We start from the raw sequence: 18,904 nt of genomic DNA, 5'->3' as shown, positions 1-18,904 counted from the left end.
CTAGAGCAGTGGTTGACAGGAGACCACGCAGTGGTTTATACAAAGGGCAAATTGTTTGCAGTACAGTTGATAGGCTATTTTTGAACAAAAGGATTGTGAACAGGATACAGTGGCCCATATCACTTGTGAGAACCAAGGGGATGCTACAGAGTCCATCCCATGGTTTACTAACCACTCAGATGACGACCTGTACCTTGGTGGAATGACAACTTGTGATTGGCAATCAGTGCCAGACAAACAGCTCTGCAGAACTGCAAACACTGTCCAACTACAGAAAACCTTCAAGACTTCAGATCTGCAAGAGCACATGCAAAGTGAGTGATAAGAAATGGAAGAGGGCTTCCTGGAGGGAATTCACGATTTCCATTAATTGGTCTTCTTCCACTGCGCAAGTTTGGGACTCAGTAAGACGGATTTCAGGCAAGGGCAGTATACGTCCCATTACAGCCTTGTCAATACATGGCTCAGATTTTAGCTGAACACTTCTTTGCTTTCAATACATTATACAGACAAGCACCTGCTTTTCATGTGTTCTAAAGGACTACAGAGATGAGTAAGCTTCATTTCTTCTCGCATAATGAGAAAGACTACGGCCTCTTTTCTCCATGTAGGAAATGGAATTAGCTGTGTCTGCAACCAGAGACGCTGCTCCAGGACCTGATGAGATCCATTATGCTTTGTCATCTGTGCCCTGAATCGAAAGACAGCTTCTCTCTTTCAGTGATATCTGGTTTGACGGACAGTACTCCACAACTTGGAAGGAGGCAATATTAATTCCATTCTGGAAACCAGACAAGGACCATAGTGCCCCTAACAGTTACTGGGTGTAGCCCTTACCAGTTGTATGGATAAGATTCTTGAACGCATGTCTGGCTTCTTGAATCCCAAGGTCACCTGAGCTGCTCTCATGCGGTTTCAGTCACTACCGTTCCACCCTTGACAACTTAATTGTACTGGAGACAGTGATACAGGAGTCTTTCTTAGGCCAAAACTATTTGGTTTGTGTGTTTTTTGACATGAAAAAGGCATTGGAGGTACATCATCATTTGCCAGCTTCATGAATGGGGACCTCAAGGACACCTGCCACTTCTTATCCAGTCCTTTCTCGAGGACCAGCATTTTCTATATTGTGTTGGTGATGCCTTGTCTGACTGCTACGTTCAAGAGAATGGTGTCCCCCAAGACAGTGTCCTCAGTGTCACATTGTTTGCTGTCACTATCAGTGGCATTTCCTCCGCAGTCAGGAACCCTGTCAAATGCTCTTTGTTTGTGGATGACTTTTCAATTTTCTACTCCTCTTCTGATCTTACAGCGATGACGAGGTAGCTACAGCTGCCCATCAGGGGCTGGAAACCTGGGACAGAACAGCTGGTTTCCAGTTCTCACGCGAGAAGACTACATGTGTCAATTTTAACCATGCTCGTCAAAGTTTGAACCGACCAGTGCTCACAGTGGGTAAAAATATTCTACAGTTTTCAAGAAACTATGCTTTTTTGGATTCATTATTTGACACGAAATTAACTTGGCTCCCACACCTGAAAAACCTATGAACAAAGGGCTTCCAGTCATTGTATATTTTGATTTACCTTAGTAGAAAAACAAGGGGAGCTGACAGGTCTCACTTGCTGTAGTTTTATAGGCCATTTGTTTGATCACGTTCAGGTTATGGTGGTATGGTCTACAGATCAGCCCGTATTTCCTACCTCAAGATGTTAGATATCAACTGGAGCCTTTCGGACCAGCCCAGTTCCAAATGTGTGTACAGAGGCTGGTGAACCACCACTCTGGTTTCAGTGCTGTATCCTTTTGGCTGGACAGGCACTGAATATCTCAGCATCACCTCAGCAATTGGCATTTAGTGCAGTGGTCAACCCACCTTTGAACAGCTGTTCAGGAATCAGCTCCATGCAACCAAGTCATTTGAGATGCATGCTACAGACTGTCGCAAGGATCTAGATCTATCAGGCATCAAAACACACAGCCAGAGATGGAATGCATTGCCACCTTGGTGTCTTCAGAGGCACAAAGTGATTTTGAACTTGACACAGTACAAGAAAACTTCTGCTCCAGATTATGATTTTACAACATTGTTTTCGTCCATTTTAAGTGCATACCACAGTTTTAGTGTTGTTTATACAGGTGTATCCCAGCAAGAGAATGTCCTCAGTCATCCTGCTGTTTTCCCTGATAGGGTTTTTAAAGTGGATCTTCCGGAAGAATTTACAAATTATGATGTGGAGCTACATGGCATTCTGACGGCACTGGAGAGTATTCACAGACATCATTGTATAAGGTTTCTTGTCTGTTCAGACTCACTTAGTGCACTGCGAGCATTTCACCAAATGTACCCAGTAGACCAGCTGATTCAGCTCATCCATGAGTCCTTACAGTGGCTCCAACACTGTGGCAAGGAGGTGATCTGCTGGGTACCTGGCCACATCATGATCCAGGGTAATGACATGGCGAATAAAACCACCAAGGAAGCCTGTCAGAATGGTGCTGTCTGTCTGTAGGATACTGAATGGTTGCAAGTGACAGAAAACAAACTGTGATCGCTCAAATCGACCAGAGAGGCAGGACAGACTTCATGTCAGCCTCACCGCTGGAAGGAGGTTCTGCTTATCAGGTTGTGCATCAGACGTAGCCCTTTAACACATGGCTTCTCCTCCTGGGGAAGGATCCACCACTCTATGAAGTTTGTGGCAGGTCCCTTTCAGTTCAGTATATTTGTGTTCTATATACTGATATTAGGGTGGCCCTCAGTCTCACTGGAGATCTGCCCACCATTCTTGCAAATACTGATTCCAGTGTTAAGAGTGGTGAAATTTTGTGAACTGTCGGGCCTTATCCTTAAATTGGTGAGGAAGGGAGGCAGACTTTAATACATTATAATCTGCTCCGCATGTGGGGAACAGCCTTCGTCCCCACCGATGAGATTGGCATCCCTACTTTTCGTCGGGTGCTGATGACCATAATGTTGAGAACCTCTCACCTCAAATCATCATCATCATCACCTGGGTTCAACCTTGCTTAGTCAGTTTCCTCCAACTGCCTGTCCCCACCCCTGCTTCCATTCCAGCCGCACACATGCCTGCTATCTCCTCAGCACAATTGCATATTCCATTCCCCTTCTCTCCTCTCGGACACCTTGCAGTGTAAGTTTTGTGTGTGTTTCCATATCTGAAGAATCATTTTGTCCAATAGCTTATATGTAATAAGTCTTCTTTCAATGTGACACTCAGCGACTTCTCTAATGTGGTGAGTAGCAATCTGTCATGTTTCATACTTAATATTACCCATCTTTCAATTCACTCTGGAGCAGAAACAAATCATGCATTAATATGATTTGCTCCTGATGGTGTACCCAGAGGGTCTGAATTGCATTGTGTAATTTAATAAAACACGAAGAAATTGTGACTGAAGACATTTTCATTCCTACTACCAATGTGTTTAATAATGTTATTTCATCCTGGGTTTCCCATTGTTGAGCCAGGTATTGGTAAGATGCCATTGTTTTAAACATTCAGGAGTGTAGCAGTATACACTTCACAAAACAAAATAAAATGTAGTGTCTTACAATCACAATATCGGTGAGGTGCAGTAGGAATTGGTCAACTAAAACAAGTAACTGGTAGAGACGTGGAATGGAATGATCACACAGGCTCAGTTCAAGGTAACACATTCGGCAGACCGTGATGCATTGGCATTATACTAGGAAAATGGTATCATTCTGTAAAGGAGATTAGTTACAAAACTCTGGTGTGACTCGTCTGAGAATATTGCTCAAGAGTGTGAGACTTGTATTGAATAGTACTAACAGGAGATACTGAACATATGCATTGTTCAAAAGAATTAAGGGAACATGCGTATCAACATTTGGTATAAATAAAATAGAAAGAAACTTCCACATGGGAAAAATATATTAAAAACAAAGATTCCAAGACTTACCAAGCGGGAAAGCGGCGGTAGACAGGCACAATAAGATAACACACACAATTTCGAGCTTTCGAGCCGGTGGCTGCTTCGTCAGGAAAGAGGGAAGGAAAAGGAAAGATGAAAGGATGTGGGTTTTAAGGGAGAGGGTAAGGAGTCATTCCAATCCCGGGAGCGGAAAGACTTACCTTAGGGGGAAAAATGGATAGGTATATACTCGCGCGCGCCCACACCTATCCTTTTTTCCCCCTAAGGTAAGTCTTTCCGCTCCCGGGATTGGAATGACTCCTTACCCTCTCCCTTAAAACCCACATCCTTTCATCTTTCCTTTTCCTTCCCTCTTTCCTGACGAAGCAGCCGCCGGTTGCGAAAGCTCGAAATTTTGTGTGTGTGTGTTATTTTATTGTGCCTGTCTACCGGCGCTTTCCCGCTTGGTAAGTCTTGGAATCTTTGTTTTTAATATATTTCAACATTTGGTATGTTCGATTTATTTTGATATAGGGTGTACCTGTCGTCTGTTTACATGAGATCTTTGCTTTCATTGTAGGCAACAATTAAAATTATTCACAATATTGGCTGTGTTATGCATTATAGTGTCAGATGACCCCACAGAAGAAAGTGAGTACCAGTGTCACAGTGTTTTCTAGTGTGGTACACAGATAGCAGTTGTCATTTGTGGATGATGTATTCAATGAATCACATGCAATGCAACATCTTAATGCAGTACAAGTGGCTAGGGTGACCTGTTTGATACAAAAAGGATGGTCTTTCAGTTGTGTTACTTACTACAGATGCCAATGCCTCTTCATATGTCATCCAAAGAACATACTACAGGGAGAGAGGTTAGTAAACAAGCTGAGCTGAATGAGGTCGCCGATGCAATACAATCCCTCATGAAGGCAGATATCTGGTTTTCTCTGCATTGCGGCATCACACAGATACCACCAGAGCACTACATGAAGATCTCAGAAGGGTCGGTGGAGCTGCTGTGTCCTGTCGGACTATAATGAACAGGTTACGAGAAAGGACCTTACAGCCCAGATGTCCTGCTAGAGTACTCCGTTGACATGACAACATCTTGCAGCTCACTTTCAGTTCTGCTGTTTCCATGTCAACTGGCAACTTCATAACTGGCAAAACTTATTATTCACAGACAGAGTCCAGTTGCCCTGTGATGCAAGGTGATGTCTTTGTTTGTCTGCAGAGACCCACAGTGATCAATACCTGCCAAATATTGCCGGGGACATCGACAGACTTCCAAGGTTCTGTGATTTTGTTAAGATGAGTAGCCTAGAATCAAATTGGTCTTTCTCTGAAATTATCAAAAATAAGGCTATTGCTTGTTTCAGTGTTGTTGTTTTCCCCCCAAAGAACATGATATACTAATTTGTTAGTGTCTAGCTGCACCTTATCCCTTCAGAAACAGATGAGAAAATCATTGTTTGGAGACGTACAACGCTTTCTCTCTCGGATAAAGTGCTGTATGACTCCAAGGCAGCACCAACCTATGGCAGCCTCCCATTCACGGCCACATTGCTTCATAGTTTGAGATCAGCTGTTTCCATAGAAAGTTGTATTTAGTACTGCTAGTGATAAGTTGCAATCATTGAGTGATTTTATTATTATATGCAGAATCTTTCTATGACAAAATGGGCCCTAGTATTACTTCAATGGGTAATAAATTCAGGAAAGTTATGCCACAACCTGAAACATGGAAGAAGAATATTCTGAAAGCTGAAAGAGAGGTTATTAAGCATTTTAATACTATTACTGAATCTCACTGAAGCAGTTTAAAATGTGGTGTTGATAGATAATAATATATTTGTCAAAGAAAATCATTCAAACGCAGAGAATTAATGTGCATCCAAATTACTTCAGGACTTCAAAGTTTCTTATTCATCTATTCATTGAATACAAAGCTTGTCGAGGTTAGGTAGGTCCTTATAGTTGCGTTAAAAATTCATTTGTATGGTTTTTTCTGTCTTATTGTAGGTACAAAGCAAAGAGGATGCCTGTTTATCCACAATATATACATGAAGACCATAAACTGTAAAAATGTAAAACACTAAAAATGCATGGTTTTAAACATTTCCATGAAATGTTCTACCAAGAGCCTCAAAAAGATGATCAAAACCACTTCATTGTAAAATATACTTATAGGACTCAACTAAATTGAATAAGAGAAGTAAAAGGAACTAATTCAAAAAATGATGCAACAGCCAATTACTTTATTAGAACCAAAACACAGAGTGACATTCGAATGTCCAATGGTGCATTCCTCTCCATTCTTGGTATCACTGCCATGTGAGTTAATAGCATGCTACAGGAATAGTACCACATCAGAAAAATCAGCAAAATGGGGCATGGTTTTCAAAGAAAGTATGGATCTGAAGATAAACAAAGTCTGATTAAGTTTATCAACACTGTTAAGTGTGTAGAATCACACTACTTCAGGGGAAAGAGCAACTGAAAATATTTGCCTTCAGAATTAAACATCATAACGCAATGGAAGATGTATCCAGGGATTGAAGGAAATCTGATAGTAAAGGAAAGCTATTTCTGAACATTTTTCAGTACCGGTTATAACTTTTTTTCCCCATAAATTAGACATATGTTACTTGTGCCTACAACTTTATGAGGAAGAATGTGCTTTAATTAGTCCTGTTTTAGTCACTGTGAAGTAGGAATATTACAAATATTAATACAGTGTATCAAAATCTTTGCTTTTTATTTTATTTTCTGTCATGTCTGTAACACAGTCTTTCTTGTTTTGGTTCTCTAATGTGCAACAGATTAATAAAATTCATGCTATTAATAAAATTCTTACTGTCTTCATTTTGTAACCTATTTGTGACTAAGAATTTGTCTAATGTTAAGAACTCGTGTAGTATCATCTGGAAGAAGTTTCTTTACGTTTAGACTTCAATTACTCAGAACACCAATCATGCAAACTATTTGGAACTATTTACAGAGAGAACATTTGTTGTAGATTTGAGTGTTACTGGATTGGCAAACATGGAAATAGCATATAAAACAACAGTAAACAGGACCCAGTAGAATACCATTGTGATAAATGAAAAAGTGGCTTAAATCCTGGATCTGTTTTTAGTCATATAAAATTCATAGCCACTTTATTTATTCTTTCTGTTGCTGCTTCTGTCACCATCATTTGTACTGTTTCCACACCAGTAGCCAGTGTTTGTCAACTCACTTTATGTCTGTAATATCTGTTGAGATCAGCATATAATCTTTGCAACTAAACCTACCTCTCTCTCTCCCTCTCCCTTTTTTTAAATGTTATGTCTTCTAACTCACTGTAATTGAAATAAAGGAACTATGGTGCATAGATGCATGTTATGGCAGCAAAACATTGTGAACTGATTGTAACACATAAATGCTGAATAAAATCGAATGTATTGTGTACATTGTTTCAGGTGGAAATTGAGGGCAAACCTGTCACAAACCAGAAGACATCTGGTCGATGTTGGCTATTTGCTGCTCTTAATGTAATGCGTGTACCTTTCATGAAACATTACAATTTAGATGAATTTGAATTTAGTCAAGCTTACCTTTTCTTTTGGGACAAGGTAAATATTTCAGCTTTCATATTTTGCTATGTTAATGTTGTATATGTGTCATCTTTACATTAGAATGTACAACATAATTACATGATATTTTTTGCAGTATTTTTCATATCAGTCACTTTGTGTAATTTTTAAGTCATAAATAATAAAAATGTGTACTTTCTCAGGGGTATGATATTATGTTGTTGCAACGAAAAATGTTAAAAGATAACTTGTAGCAATGTAGTCTCGCTGAACAAATAGGCAGATAGGTAGATTCTGTAACAAATTGGAAGGTCTGAGGCAAATTATTTTTTGTTCTCACCTTGCTTTTTAAGTTCACGATAGATAGCGTTAGCTGAGAAAATATATCAGTTTCAACAAGCAACTTTTCATCTATTGCACTTAATAGTCAAGACCTGTCAAAAAAAGTCAAGGTTTTTGTGGCTGCATCCTCATGTGCTCCCTGTTGACATTCTTGGGCTTTTCATCTGGCACTGTTGGAGATTCACTCCCCATTACTGATTATGGGTTAGGCTGGAGTGTTCAGCATCACGCTGTATGAACCCATTGACAGCATTGCCTAGGAAGCTTTTCCCTGGCATTGCTGATGTGGTGCATGGCTTGCAATCTGTGAAGGAATTTCACTGAAAGGGGCAATTCATCCTCCACTTATTGTTTGGCTTTTCGATTGCATCTCGTAGCTACTACCTTGCTTTTTGGCTGCTTTGTGAGACAATAGGAAAGTTCTGTGACTCAAGATAACCAAACTTTAGCAGCATTGCAGGTAGGGGCCCATGGAGATATTGCCTTAAACTGAGCACACCCTGATCGTGTAATGACACACAAGTGCTGGCTGTAAAAACTGTCATATCTGATTATTCAGGAAAGCCACTGAAATATGCAGGTGTGACAAAATCATATCTATATGTTTCCAAATGTGCTGATCTCGTGCAGGATCTGATTTCACTGACTTCTCTTCCACTGTTCCCAACTTACTTATCAGTTTGCCAAGGTTTTTACTTACCTTTGCATGTATTGGGTGCATTTATGGCCAAACTTTTATCAGAATGAAATTTTTTCAGTAACAATTTTGTACTTGAAAAATTTAAAACTTCAACTACAAATAATGAGTAGAAAATGTTTCTTCATTATTATCCCTGCTTCAAAAAAATATAATTATTTATTTTTCTGACCAACTTCCATGACATTGACATCAGTCTAAAAAAAAAGTGTTTTCTGATAAAAAAGTATGTCTTCTGAGGTCTCTTGTTCTCTTTTTTTTGGTGTGTCATTGACTGTTCATTGGCACTGATCGATGTGTAGCACTCCGACTGACCTGGGTGTTGCAGTTTGAATAATCTAAGTGCTACTCACAAATTTCTTTGAGCCATTAGATTTTAGGTGTGTGATCATAGAAACTCAATTTCTTTCACCAATACTTTGGCCGTGTACCGTGAGGCCTTGTGTCAAGTCAGCTGACTGCAGCTGCAGCTCACTTGTCCACCCATTTAAACTCCAGGGCCACTCCATGGCGCATTTGTCCACAGATACTTGTGTTGCAGAAGTATGTAGTGAGTGGCAAAGAAATTTGAAATTCTTATTATTGGCGAAGGAATGGAAAACAAGGCCAGTCACTCAAAACATGCGGAGATATTGAGGTAGCAAAGGAAGTACATGCTATATTTCAAACTTGTGCAAAACTGTGCCGGCCTTGGGGATTTTGTGTTCTTTTAAATTTGACATGATTTTTTCGTTGCTTCTGCAGGCCGTTGCAGTCTGCATTTTCATTCCTCATTTCACCTCTCCTCTTTTAATGGCTACATCCTTCTGTCATTCACTGTCACCAAGGCAGGCTTACTCCTGCTTATTGGTCAGCTCCCTCACCCCTTTTCGCTGCTAAGTGACTTTAATTCCTACCATTTCCGTTGGACCTCGTCGAGAACCTGTTTGAGATATTCCCTCTTGGTTGACCTTCTCAATCAGCTCGACCTCATCTATCTTAACACTGGAGCACTCATGTTTCTTTCAGACACGACTCACACCAATTCCCATTTGGACCTCTCATTCTACACTGCCTAGCTTGACCATCATCTCGAATAGCCCGTTCTCTCTGGCACGTACTAGAGCAACTGTTTCCCATGTTGACCCCATTTTCTGACTCCTACCCCACATGCATGTAAATCCAATTGGCAGCTTCCTAAAGCTGACTGCAGGCCTAACTCCTCCTTGGCAACCTTTGATGAGCAACATTTCCCCACTTGTGATGACCAGTACCTCACGAATATTTTCCTTTCCACTGCAGAATGTTCCATACCTCACACTTCATCTTTGCCATGCCATATCCCAGTCGCCTGGCAGACTGTGGGGTGCTGCAGCGCGATTCGCACATGGAGATGTCTTCCTTGCATTTTTAACCATCATTCAGCAATGGTAAACTGTATTCATTATAACCAGTTGCTTGTGCACTGTCTTCGCATTCTTCGCGATAGCAGAAAAGCTCACCGGATTGCATTTACTGGCTCTTTTTAACTGTTTCACTCCCTCTTCTGTCACATGGAGCAACCTCCATCAACTCTCCGTGACCAAGATCATTTGCTCGATTTCCAGCCTGACAGTAGCAGATGATGTCATTGCGAACCCTATCGCTATCTCCAACTTCTTGTGCCACTATTTTGCGGAGATTTCAAGCCCCACCCACTATCACTCCACCTTCCTTCCTTGGAAACAAATGGATGAGTCTCGAGTGACATAATTTTCCTTTCAAAATTGTTAATGCTGTAATGCTGCCGTTACTGTGAGGGAGCTGGACCATGCTGTCACTTCATCCTGATCTTCCACCACAATGCTGAACACTGTTCACATTCATATGTTGCAGCAGCTTTCTCCTGCAGGCAGGCACATACTAATTCAAATGTACAATCATATTTGGGCAGATGGCATATTTCCCAGACGCTGGTGTGAAACCACTGTCATACGCATACCTAAGCCCGGTAAGGACAAACCTTCCTTCTTGCTACCAACTTATTTCTTTCGCGAGTTCTGTTTGCAAGGTGATGGGTCATATGATTCATGGCTGGCTGGTATAGTGACTTGAGTCTGGCAATCTACTAACCACAGCACAATGTGGATTTTAAGCGCGCCATTGTGCAGTTGATAGTCTTGTCACTTTGTCAACCCATGTCATGAACAGTTTTCTGCGGAAATACGAGACTGTGGACTGGTATCCTCTGTACTCTGTTGACATGGGGCTTGCGAGGCCACTTGCCTCATTTCCTTCAGGAATTTTAAAAAGACCGTGTTTTCAAGGTATATGTGGGATCGGCCTTGTCGGATACTAGGTGCCTCAAGGCTCCATTCTGCAATGTATTGTAGTTCTCAAAGGACTTGTCTCCTTGAACTGTGTCTTCAGTGATGTTTCGTCATCTCTAGTTGTGGAGCAATGTCAATGGCTTTTGCTTTTTCACTGACAAAACCGTTTCTATGAATCTCTGGTGGTGCAGTGTGTTTCTTCCACCATCTTTACATCTTGGGCCCATTGCTCTTCTGTTCACTTAAACTATGAAATACCTGAGACTCATGCTTGATAATAACTTGAGTTCATGCTTGATAGGAAACTTTCTAGGTCCTCTCACGTGCCTTACCTGGCCACACGATGTACTTGGTCCCTTGATGTCTTATGTGCCCCAAGCGGTATTTCCTGGGGAGTGGACAAACCACCATGATCCCATGTCTTTGCAAAACTGGATTATGGGTGTTTCACTTATCCCTCTGCATGTTGATCCATCTTACATTGTTTTAACACAATTCACTTTCGTGGAATATGTTTGGCCTCTGGTGCCTTTTGCACTAGCGTGGTTGAGGGTCCTTATGTAGAAGCTGCTGAACTGGTAGTGTCATACCGGCGTGATGTCCTCGTCAGCAGGTATGCGTTCCATGCATCCTATGCCCTCTTATTCAATGACTTCTTTGACCGCCAGTATGGGCATGTCCTCCTTCTGTTACCTTTGCATTCAGTTACTGCTCCAGCAGCATAACTTCATGGTACTGTCACTTTCCTGATGAAGGTAGACCCTTAAGAACACTACTCCAAATTTGATCTATCGCCACAAGTTTCTCGACCTTTGCACGCAACTTAGTGATAACATCTTTGTGTACACTAATGTCTCTAAGACTGACTGTGGTGTCGAGTATACCTTTGTCACAGGTATAAATCATTTTTGGTATTGGCTTCCAGAACACTGCCCAATATTTACAGCAGACCTCTTTGCCCTCTATCAGGCCACCCATTTCTTCCAGTGACTCAGGCTTTTTTATTGTGTCATATGCTCTGATTCTCTCAGTGCCCTTCAGAGTTTTGGTGTGCTGTACACGGTCCATCTCTTTGTGCAATCAATCCAGGAAAGTTTCCACTTGTCACTGTTGAGAGAGCCACTGTGATGTTCATGTGGGTTCCTGGTCACGTGGGGATGGGGAGTAAGGCTGCTAACCCTGTTCCTATCTCGCCCTGCTACCTCTTCTGTTCCTTTGGATGATTTCCCTGTCGCTGTGTTGCGCCAGATGGGGTCACTTTGGCATCACCACTGGTCGTCTCTTCATGGAAACAAGCTCAGGGGAAGCAAACCTTTCTCAGCTGCTTGGCCAACCTCCTCTTGACCCCTTCATCATGAGGAAATCATTTTAGCTAGGTTGCATGTAAGGCATTGTCTTTTTAGCCATCGCCAATTGTTAAGTGGTTACAACCCCCCCCTTTCACTACTCTATGCTCACTGTTGTCAACCTTTGATGGTTCGCTATTTCCTGACAGAATGCCTTTTTCTTTAATTGCTTACATTTCAGTGTAAGTTTGCCATCTGAGTTACCAGCTTTATTTACAAACGACATGTGGGCTGTCAACTGTGTTTTACTTTATATCCACAATAGCAATAGGGTTAAACATTTAATGTTTAGTTTGGAACCTCTGCTGTTTTCTGCAGTGTATTCTGTGGACCTTTCTCCAAGGGGAAGCCTGTGTTTTTAGCTTTCTTCTCTTCTGTCGATTAGGCTCAATGTGTATTTCTTTTAGTTAATAACAGTAGAGGGAGACCAAGAGATGAATACACTAAGCAGATTCAGAAGGATGTAGGTTGCAGTAGATATTGGGAGATGAAGAAGCTTGCACAGGATAGAGTAGCATGGGGAGCTGCATCAAACCAGTCTCAGGACTGAAGACAACAACAACAACAACAGTAACAGTGTAGGAAAATATAGATTGCTACTTACCATAGAGAAGATATGTCAAGTTGCAGACAAGCATAATTAAGACACTCACTTATAGCTTTCGGCCACAGCCTTTGTCAGTAAGTGAGAGAGAGAGAGAGAGAGCAGCACCATTCATACACACACGACTGCCAACTCTACCATCCCGTGCTGGAATGCAACATCACATGGGATGCAAGGAGCAGTCTGGAGGGAGCAGGGAAGGGGAAGAAAGGGATAGTCGTGAATGGTTGAGGGAGAGACAAACAATGTCTGGTGGATTGTACAGGAATTAGACTGCCAATAGGTGCAGTGTCAGGAGGTTGTGGGGCAGGGAGAAGGGGGAAAAGATGAGTGGAGCCGAGAAAGACAGGCAGATGCATTGGCAGAGGACCGCAAATAAACAGGGTATTAGATGAGAATGAGGAGGAGTTGATAGAACAGAGAAGGTGGAAACTATTGGGTTGAGGGTGTGGGGACAGTATGTTAACATAGGTTGAGGCCAAGACAATTACAGGAGTGGAGAATGTGTTGTAAGGATAACTCCCATCAGTGCATTTCAGAAAAGCTGGTGGTGGAAGGAAGGATCCAGATGGCTCAGGTAGTGAAGCAGTGATTGAAATGAAGTGTATTACGTTCAGCTGCATGTTGTGCTTCAGGTTGGTCTACTTTGCTCTTGACAGCGGTGGCTGTTCATCCTGGTGGACAGCTGGTTGATAATCATACCAATACAAAAATCTGTGCAGTGATTGCAGCAGAGCTAGTAAATGACATGGCTGCTTTCACAGGTGGCGCAGCCCCTAACGGGGTAGGATAAACGTGTGACAGGACTGGAATAGGAAGTGCTTAGTGGGTAGATTGGGCAGGTATTGCACCAGTGTCTTCCACATGGATGTGATCCTTGTGGCAAAGGGTTGGGATTGGGCATGGCGTAGGGATGGACTAGGTGTTGTGGAGGTTGGGTAGGTGACGGAAAGCCACTTTAGGAGGGTTGGGTAGTATCTCAGGTAGAATGTTCCTCATTTCAGGGCACAACAATAGGTAATCAAAGCCCTGGCAAAGGATGTGGTTCAGTTGTTTCGGTCTGGGGTGGTAGTGGGTGATAAAGGAGACATTATTTTGTGGCTGGTTCTGGGGGATGGTGGGAGGATTGGGGTGTGAGAGGGAAATGGCACGGAGATCTTTTTGTGAACTTGGTGTGAGGATAGTGCCTGTCTGTGAAGGCCTCGGTGAGATTCTCAGTATACTGAGCGAGATTCTTAGTATACTGAGCAATGGAGCTTTTGTCACTGCAGATATGCCGTCCCTGGGTGGCCACGCTATGATGGAGGGAATGTTTGGTGTGAAAGGGATGACAGCTGTGAAAATGCAGGTAGTGTTGGTGGTTTTAATGTGGACAGAGCTGCAGCTGGAGGCATCAGAGAGGTGGTGGTCCACATCTAGGAAGGTGGCACACTGGGTTGAGGGGGGCCATGTGAAGCAGATAGGAGAGAAGGTGTTGAGGTTGTGAAGGAATGAAGATAGTGTCTTGGCCCTGAGTCCAGATATCATGAAGATATCGTCAATGAACCTAAACCAGAAATGTGAATTTGGTATTTTGAGAGGCTAGGAACTTCTCCTCTCGATGCCCGTAAAAAGTTTGGCACAGGAGAGTTCTGTGCGGGTGCCCATAACTGTATTTGTATATCTTCCCCTCAAATTAGTATTGGTTATGGCTTAGGATAAAGTTAGTAAGTTGAATGAGGAATGAGGTAGTGAGTTTGGAGTCTGAAGGACATTGGGAAAGGCAGAGTTCAGTAGCGGTAAAACCATGGGCATGAGGGGTGTCGGTGGTAGGGAGGTGGTGTCAACAGTAACAAATAGGTATTCAGGAGGTAACGGGGGGGGGGGGGGGGGGGGGGGTGATGGTGGAAAGTTGGTGAAGGAAGTGGTTGGTGTCTTTGACGTGGGAGGCTAGATTATGGGCAATTGGTTGCAGGTGTTGGTCAATGTGGGCCGAAATTCTTTCAGTAGTGGCACAATAACCGGCCACAGTGGGCTGTCAAGGATGTTTGGGTTTGTGTATTTTGTGGAGCATGTAGAAGGTGGGTGTGCGAGTTGTCATAGGGATGAGAAGGGAAATGGATTCAGGCTCTAAGCAGAGATTGGAGTTTATCTTGGACTTCTGGGGTAGGATCACTCTGGCAGAATTTATAGGTGGAGGAGTCAGATAAGTGGCGGAGGCCTGGCAGAGCCAGGTGGCGGAGGCCTTCTGCCAGGTAGTCACTTCGATCTACATATCAGTGTTCTAAGGTTATCACATGAGTGCTTATGACCTCAGTTGTGTCTGCACCCTAAAACAAAACCCAAAACACAAAAATTCCTGAGTGAGTTTCATACAAAGGAATGTCACTGTGGGAAACCTACTGTTTCTTGATGCTTGTGGTGTTCAGAACTTATGTCTTTTGAGTGTTTCTATGATTGGTGTAATCCAGGGGAGAATACACCACACCTTCCTAAAGAATAAATATAAGAATGTTATATAACACTGGAAAATCCAGGATGGAATGTAACAAAATTATGAAAAGTAAAGTTGCCACTCACCATATAGCAGAGATGCTGAGTCGTAGATAGGCACAGCAAAAAGACTGTAACAAATAAAGCCTTCAGCCTTCGTCAACAATAGACGATACACAGACACACACACACACGAATGCAGTCTCAGGCCTCAGGCTACTAAAACGACACTGAATTGTGGCAGTGTGGTTTAATTTAAGGACTGATGCAAGAATGAAGTATAAGAGTATGAGAATTTAAATGCATTGTAACCCTTGAAAATATCATAACATGTATAATAAATTTATAATATTTACTAAGAAACCCAGATGTAATTTTACAATTAATATAATGTCCTTTCATCCCCTAATGATAAGGCACATTCATGTAGTAATGCTCTATGGACATGGGTGTGTAAATGAAATAGAAAATAAAATAAATAAAAACTGTAATTGGGTTTCGAACACAGGGCGTGGAAGGCGAGAGGCCACAATACTAGGCACTGCATCACCATTTTGGCTGAGAGCATTGCGCATAAAATGGCATCTAAGTCACGTCGGAAACTTGACTGCTGTTTTTCAGAAACAGTCAAATATCTGTGGCTAAGTCGAAACATACGTTCGGTTATTTTGACTCCTCTTCTAATGAATGAAGCTCTTGAGAAATTGGATAAGGCACTGGGCACATTCTTCTCATTAGGACACAAGGTTACTACTAACCCTGAGAAAATCATATAAAACTGTACAACACATACCAGTGTACGAGTATGGTTGTGAAATAGACATACATCTCCTGGTTTTGGACATATCCTGTTACTTCAGATAGTTAATAAGTCTTATTTATTTATTCATTCAAAGACAATTCAAGCATTTCCACAGCACACCCATATAGTGTAATAGTTTTATTCTTTGTGTCACTGCTATCAAATCAGGGGAGTCGCATTTTTAAGACAAATACCAACCTTTTGTTGCCTAGTGTACTATAATACTTTGCTTTTTATTAGCTATCTCATGAACAGCACAAAAAGCTTGGACACTTTCGTCCTTATCATTTATTGATCAAATCAGTTTATGAATTGGGCTAGTAAAACTTAACTAGGTTCTTGTACTTTGCAGCTTTAGAGTAATTCATAGAACGAACAGTATTACCATATTTACTCTAATCTAAGCCGCACCTGAAAAATGAGACCCGAAATAAAGGGAAAAAAAATTTCCTGAATCTAAGCCGCACCTGAAATTTGAGACTCGAAATTCAAGGGGAGAGAAAAGTTTTAGGCCACACCTCCAAATCGAAACAAAGTTGGTTCATTGTAATATGAGACACAATTTAGGTCGAATGAATGACAATACACCTACAATAGTTTGGTTCGAGTCCTAAGCTTAGCAGTTAAACTTTACTAGGTAGCCATTGCTATGCATCAGGCGCTCCGTTCGTACTTATACGCGTACCCTTCCTTTTTCACGTGCTTCGTCTGGTTTGAATCAATTGCTTATTTTGCTTTGATCTGATAAGTGCCATTTTCTTTGTAATAGGTGTTTACGTCACTCTAAGCTGAAAATGCATTACTGTACTGTGTCATGCCTTGTTTGTCGCATTCTGATAGTGCGTGTTTACAGCCTGTCGCCGCTCGCGGCATGGCTTGCTTTTGTGCACGCTACTGCCGCTTACAATTAAGGAAAAAAAAAAAAAGAGAGGAATCGTCTCATTAGCGAAACAACGGCAAGAGACTGCTATTTGTTGTTACTTACACTGCTGCTTTCTTTGATAATGATCAACAAGAACCAAATAATAGACCGCGTATGATAGAACATGTTCTGAACATGAGTTAGGCGAAAATTTTTCTCCGTTTGAAAATTTTTGCGGCCACTTCTTTAGTACATCAAATTCTACACAGAAATTAGAGTAAGCTTAGATTTAAAAATCTAGTCAGTTGCCGTGCTTCATTTCTGACTGTATCACTACTAGGCAAAAGAATGTTGTTGTTGTTGTGATCTTCAGTCCGGAGACTGGTTTGATGCAGCTCTCCTTGCTACTCTATCCTGTGCAAGCTTCTTCATCTCCCAGTACCTACTGCAACCTACATCCTTCTGAATCTGCTTAGTGTATTCATCTGTTGGTCTCCCTCTATGATTTTTACCCTCCATGCTGCCCTCCAATACTAAATTGGTGATCCCTTGATGCCTCAGAACATGTCCTACCAACCGATCCCTTCTTCTGGTCAAGTTGTGCCACAAACTTCTCTTCTCCCCAATCCTATTCAATACTTCCTCGTTAGTTATGTGATCTACTCATCTAACTTTCAGCATTCTTCTGTAGCACCACATTTCGAAAGCTTCTATTCTCTTCTTGTCTAAACTATTAATCGTCCATGTTTCACTTCCACACATGGCTACACTCCATACAAATACTTTCAGAAAAGACTTCCTGACACTAAAATCTATACTCGATGTTAACAAATTTCTCTTCTTCAGAAATGCTTTCCTTGCCACTGCCAGTCTACATTTTATATCCTCTCTACTTCGACCATCATCAGTTATTTTGCTCCCCAAATAGCAAAACTCCTTTACTACTTGAAGTGTCTCATTTCCTAATCTAATTCCCTCAGCATCACCCAACTTAATTCGACTACATTCCATTATCCTTGTTTTGCTTTTGTTGATGTTCATCTTATATCCTCCTTTCAAGACACTATCCATTCTGTTCAACTTCTCTTCCAAGTCCTTTGCTGTCTCTGACAGAATTACAGTGTCATCGGCAAACCTCAAAGTTTTTTTTTTTCTTCTCCATGGATTTTAATACCTACTCCAAATTTTTCTTTTGTTTTCTTTACTTATTGCTCAATATACAAATTGAATAACATAGGGGAGAGGCTACAACCCTGTCTTACTCCCTTCCCAACAACTGCTTCCCTTTCATGTCCCTCGACTCTTATAACTGCCATCTGGTTTCTGTACAAATTGTAAATAGCCTTCCACTCCCTGTATTTTACCCCTGCCACCTTTAGAATTTGAAAGAGAGTATTCCAGTCAACATTGTCAAAAGCTTTCTCTAAGCCTACAGAGGCTAGAAATGTAGCTTTGCCTTTCCTTAATCTTTCTTCTAAGATAAGTCGTAAAGTCAGTATTGCCTCACGTGTTCCAGTATTTCTACGGAATCCAAACTGATCTTCCCCGAGGTCGGCTTCTACTAGTTTTTCCATTCGTCTGTAAAGAATTCGTGTTAGTATTTTGCAGCTATGGCTTATTAAACTGATAGTTCGGTAATTTTCACATCTGTCAACACCTGCTTTCTATGGGATTGGAATTATTATATTCTTCTTGAAGTCTGAGGGTATTTCGCCTGTCTCATATGTCTTGCTCACCAGATGTTAGAGTTTTGTCAGGAATGGCTCTCCCAAGGCCGTCAGTAGTTCCAATGGAATGTTGTCTACTCTGGGGGCCTTGTTTCGACTCAAGTCTTTCAGTGCTCTGTCAAACTCTTCACGCAGTATCGTATCTCCCATTTCATCTTCATCTACATACTCTTCCATTTCCATAATATTGTCCTCAACTACATCGCCCTTGTATAGACCCTCTATATACTCCTTCCACCTTTCTGCTTTCCCTTCTTTGCTTAGAACTGGGTTTCCATCTGAG

General features: G+C 41.7%; 1 protein-coding gene across 2 annotated transcripts in view; it reads left to right on the top strand.

The window, feature by feature from the left end:
- Positions 1–18,904, top strand: part of LOC126284400 (bleomycin hydrolase) — a 102,409-nt gene that overhangs the window by 20,054 nt on the left and 63,451 nt on the right. For both annotated transcript variants that reach the window (XM_049983304.1, XM_049983303.1), the window contains exon 3: positions 7,368–7,520. In XM_049983304.1, coding sequence (XP_049839261.1) covers positions 7,368–7,520 — 153 coding nt within the window. The remainder of the gene's footprint in view (positions 1–7,367; positions 7,521–18,904) is intronic.

This window comes from Schistocerca gregaria, chromosome 8 (assembly GCF_023897955.1).
Source record: "Schistocerca gregaria isolate iqSchGreg1 chromosome 8, iqSchGreg1.2, whole genome shotgun sequence".
Taxonomy (NCBI): domain Eukaryota; kingdom Metazoa; phylum Arthropoda; class Insecta; order Orthoptera; family Acrididae; genus Schistocerca; species Schistocerca gregaria.
The sequence above is the reverse complement of the archived record's forward strand: the minus strand, read 5'-3'. Positions and strand labels throughout refer to the sequence as shown.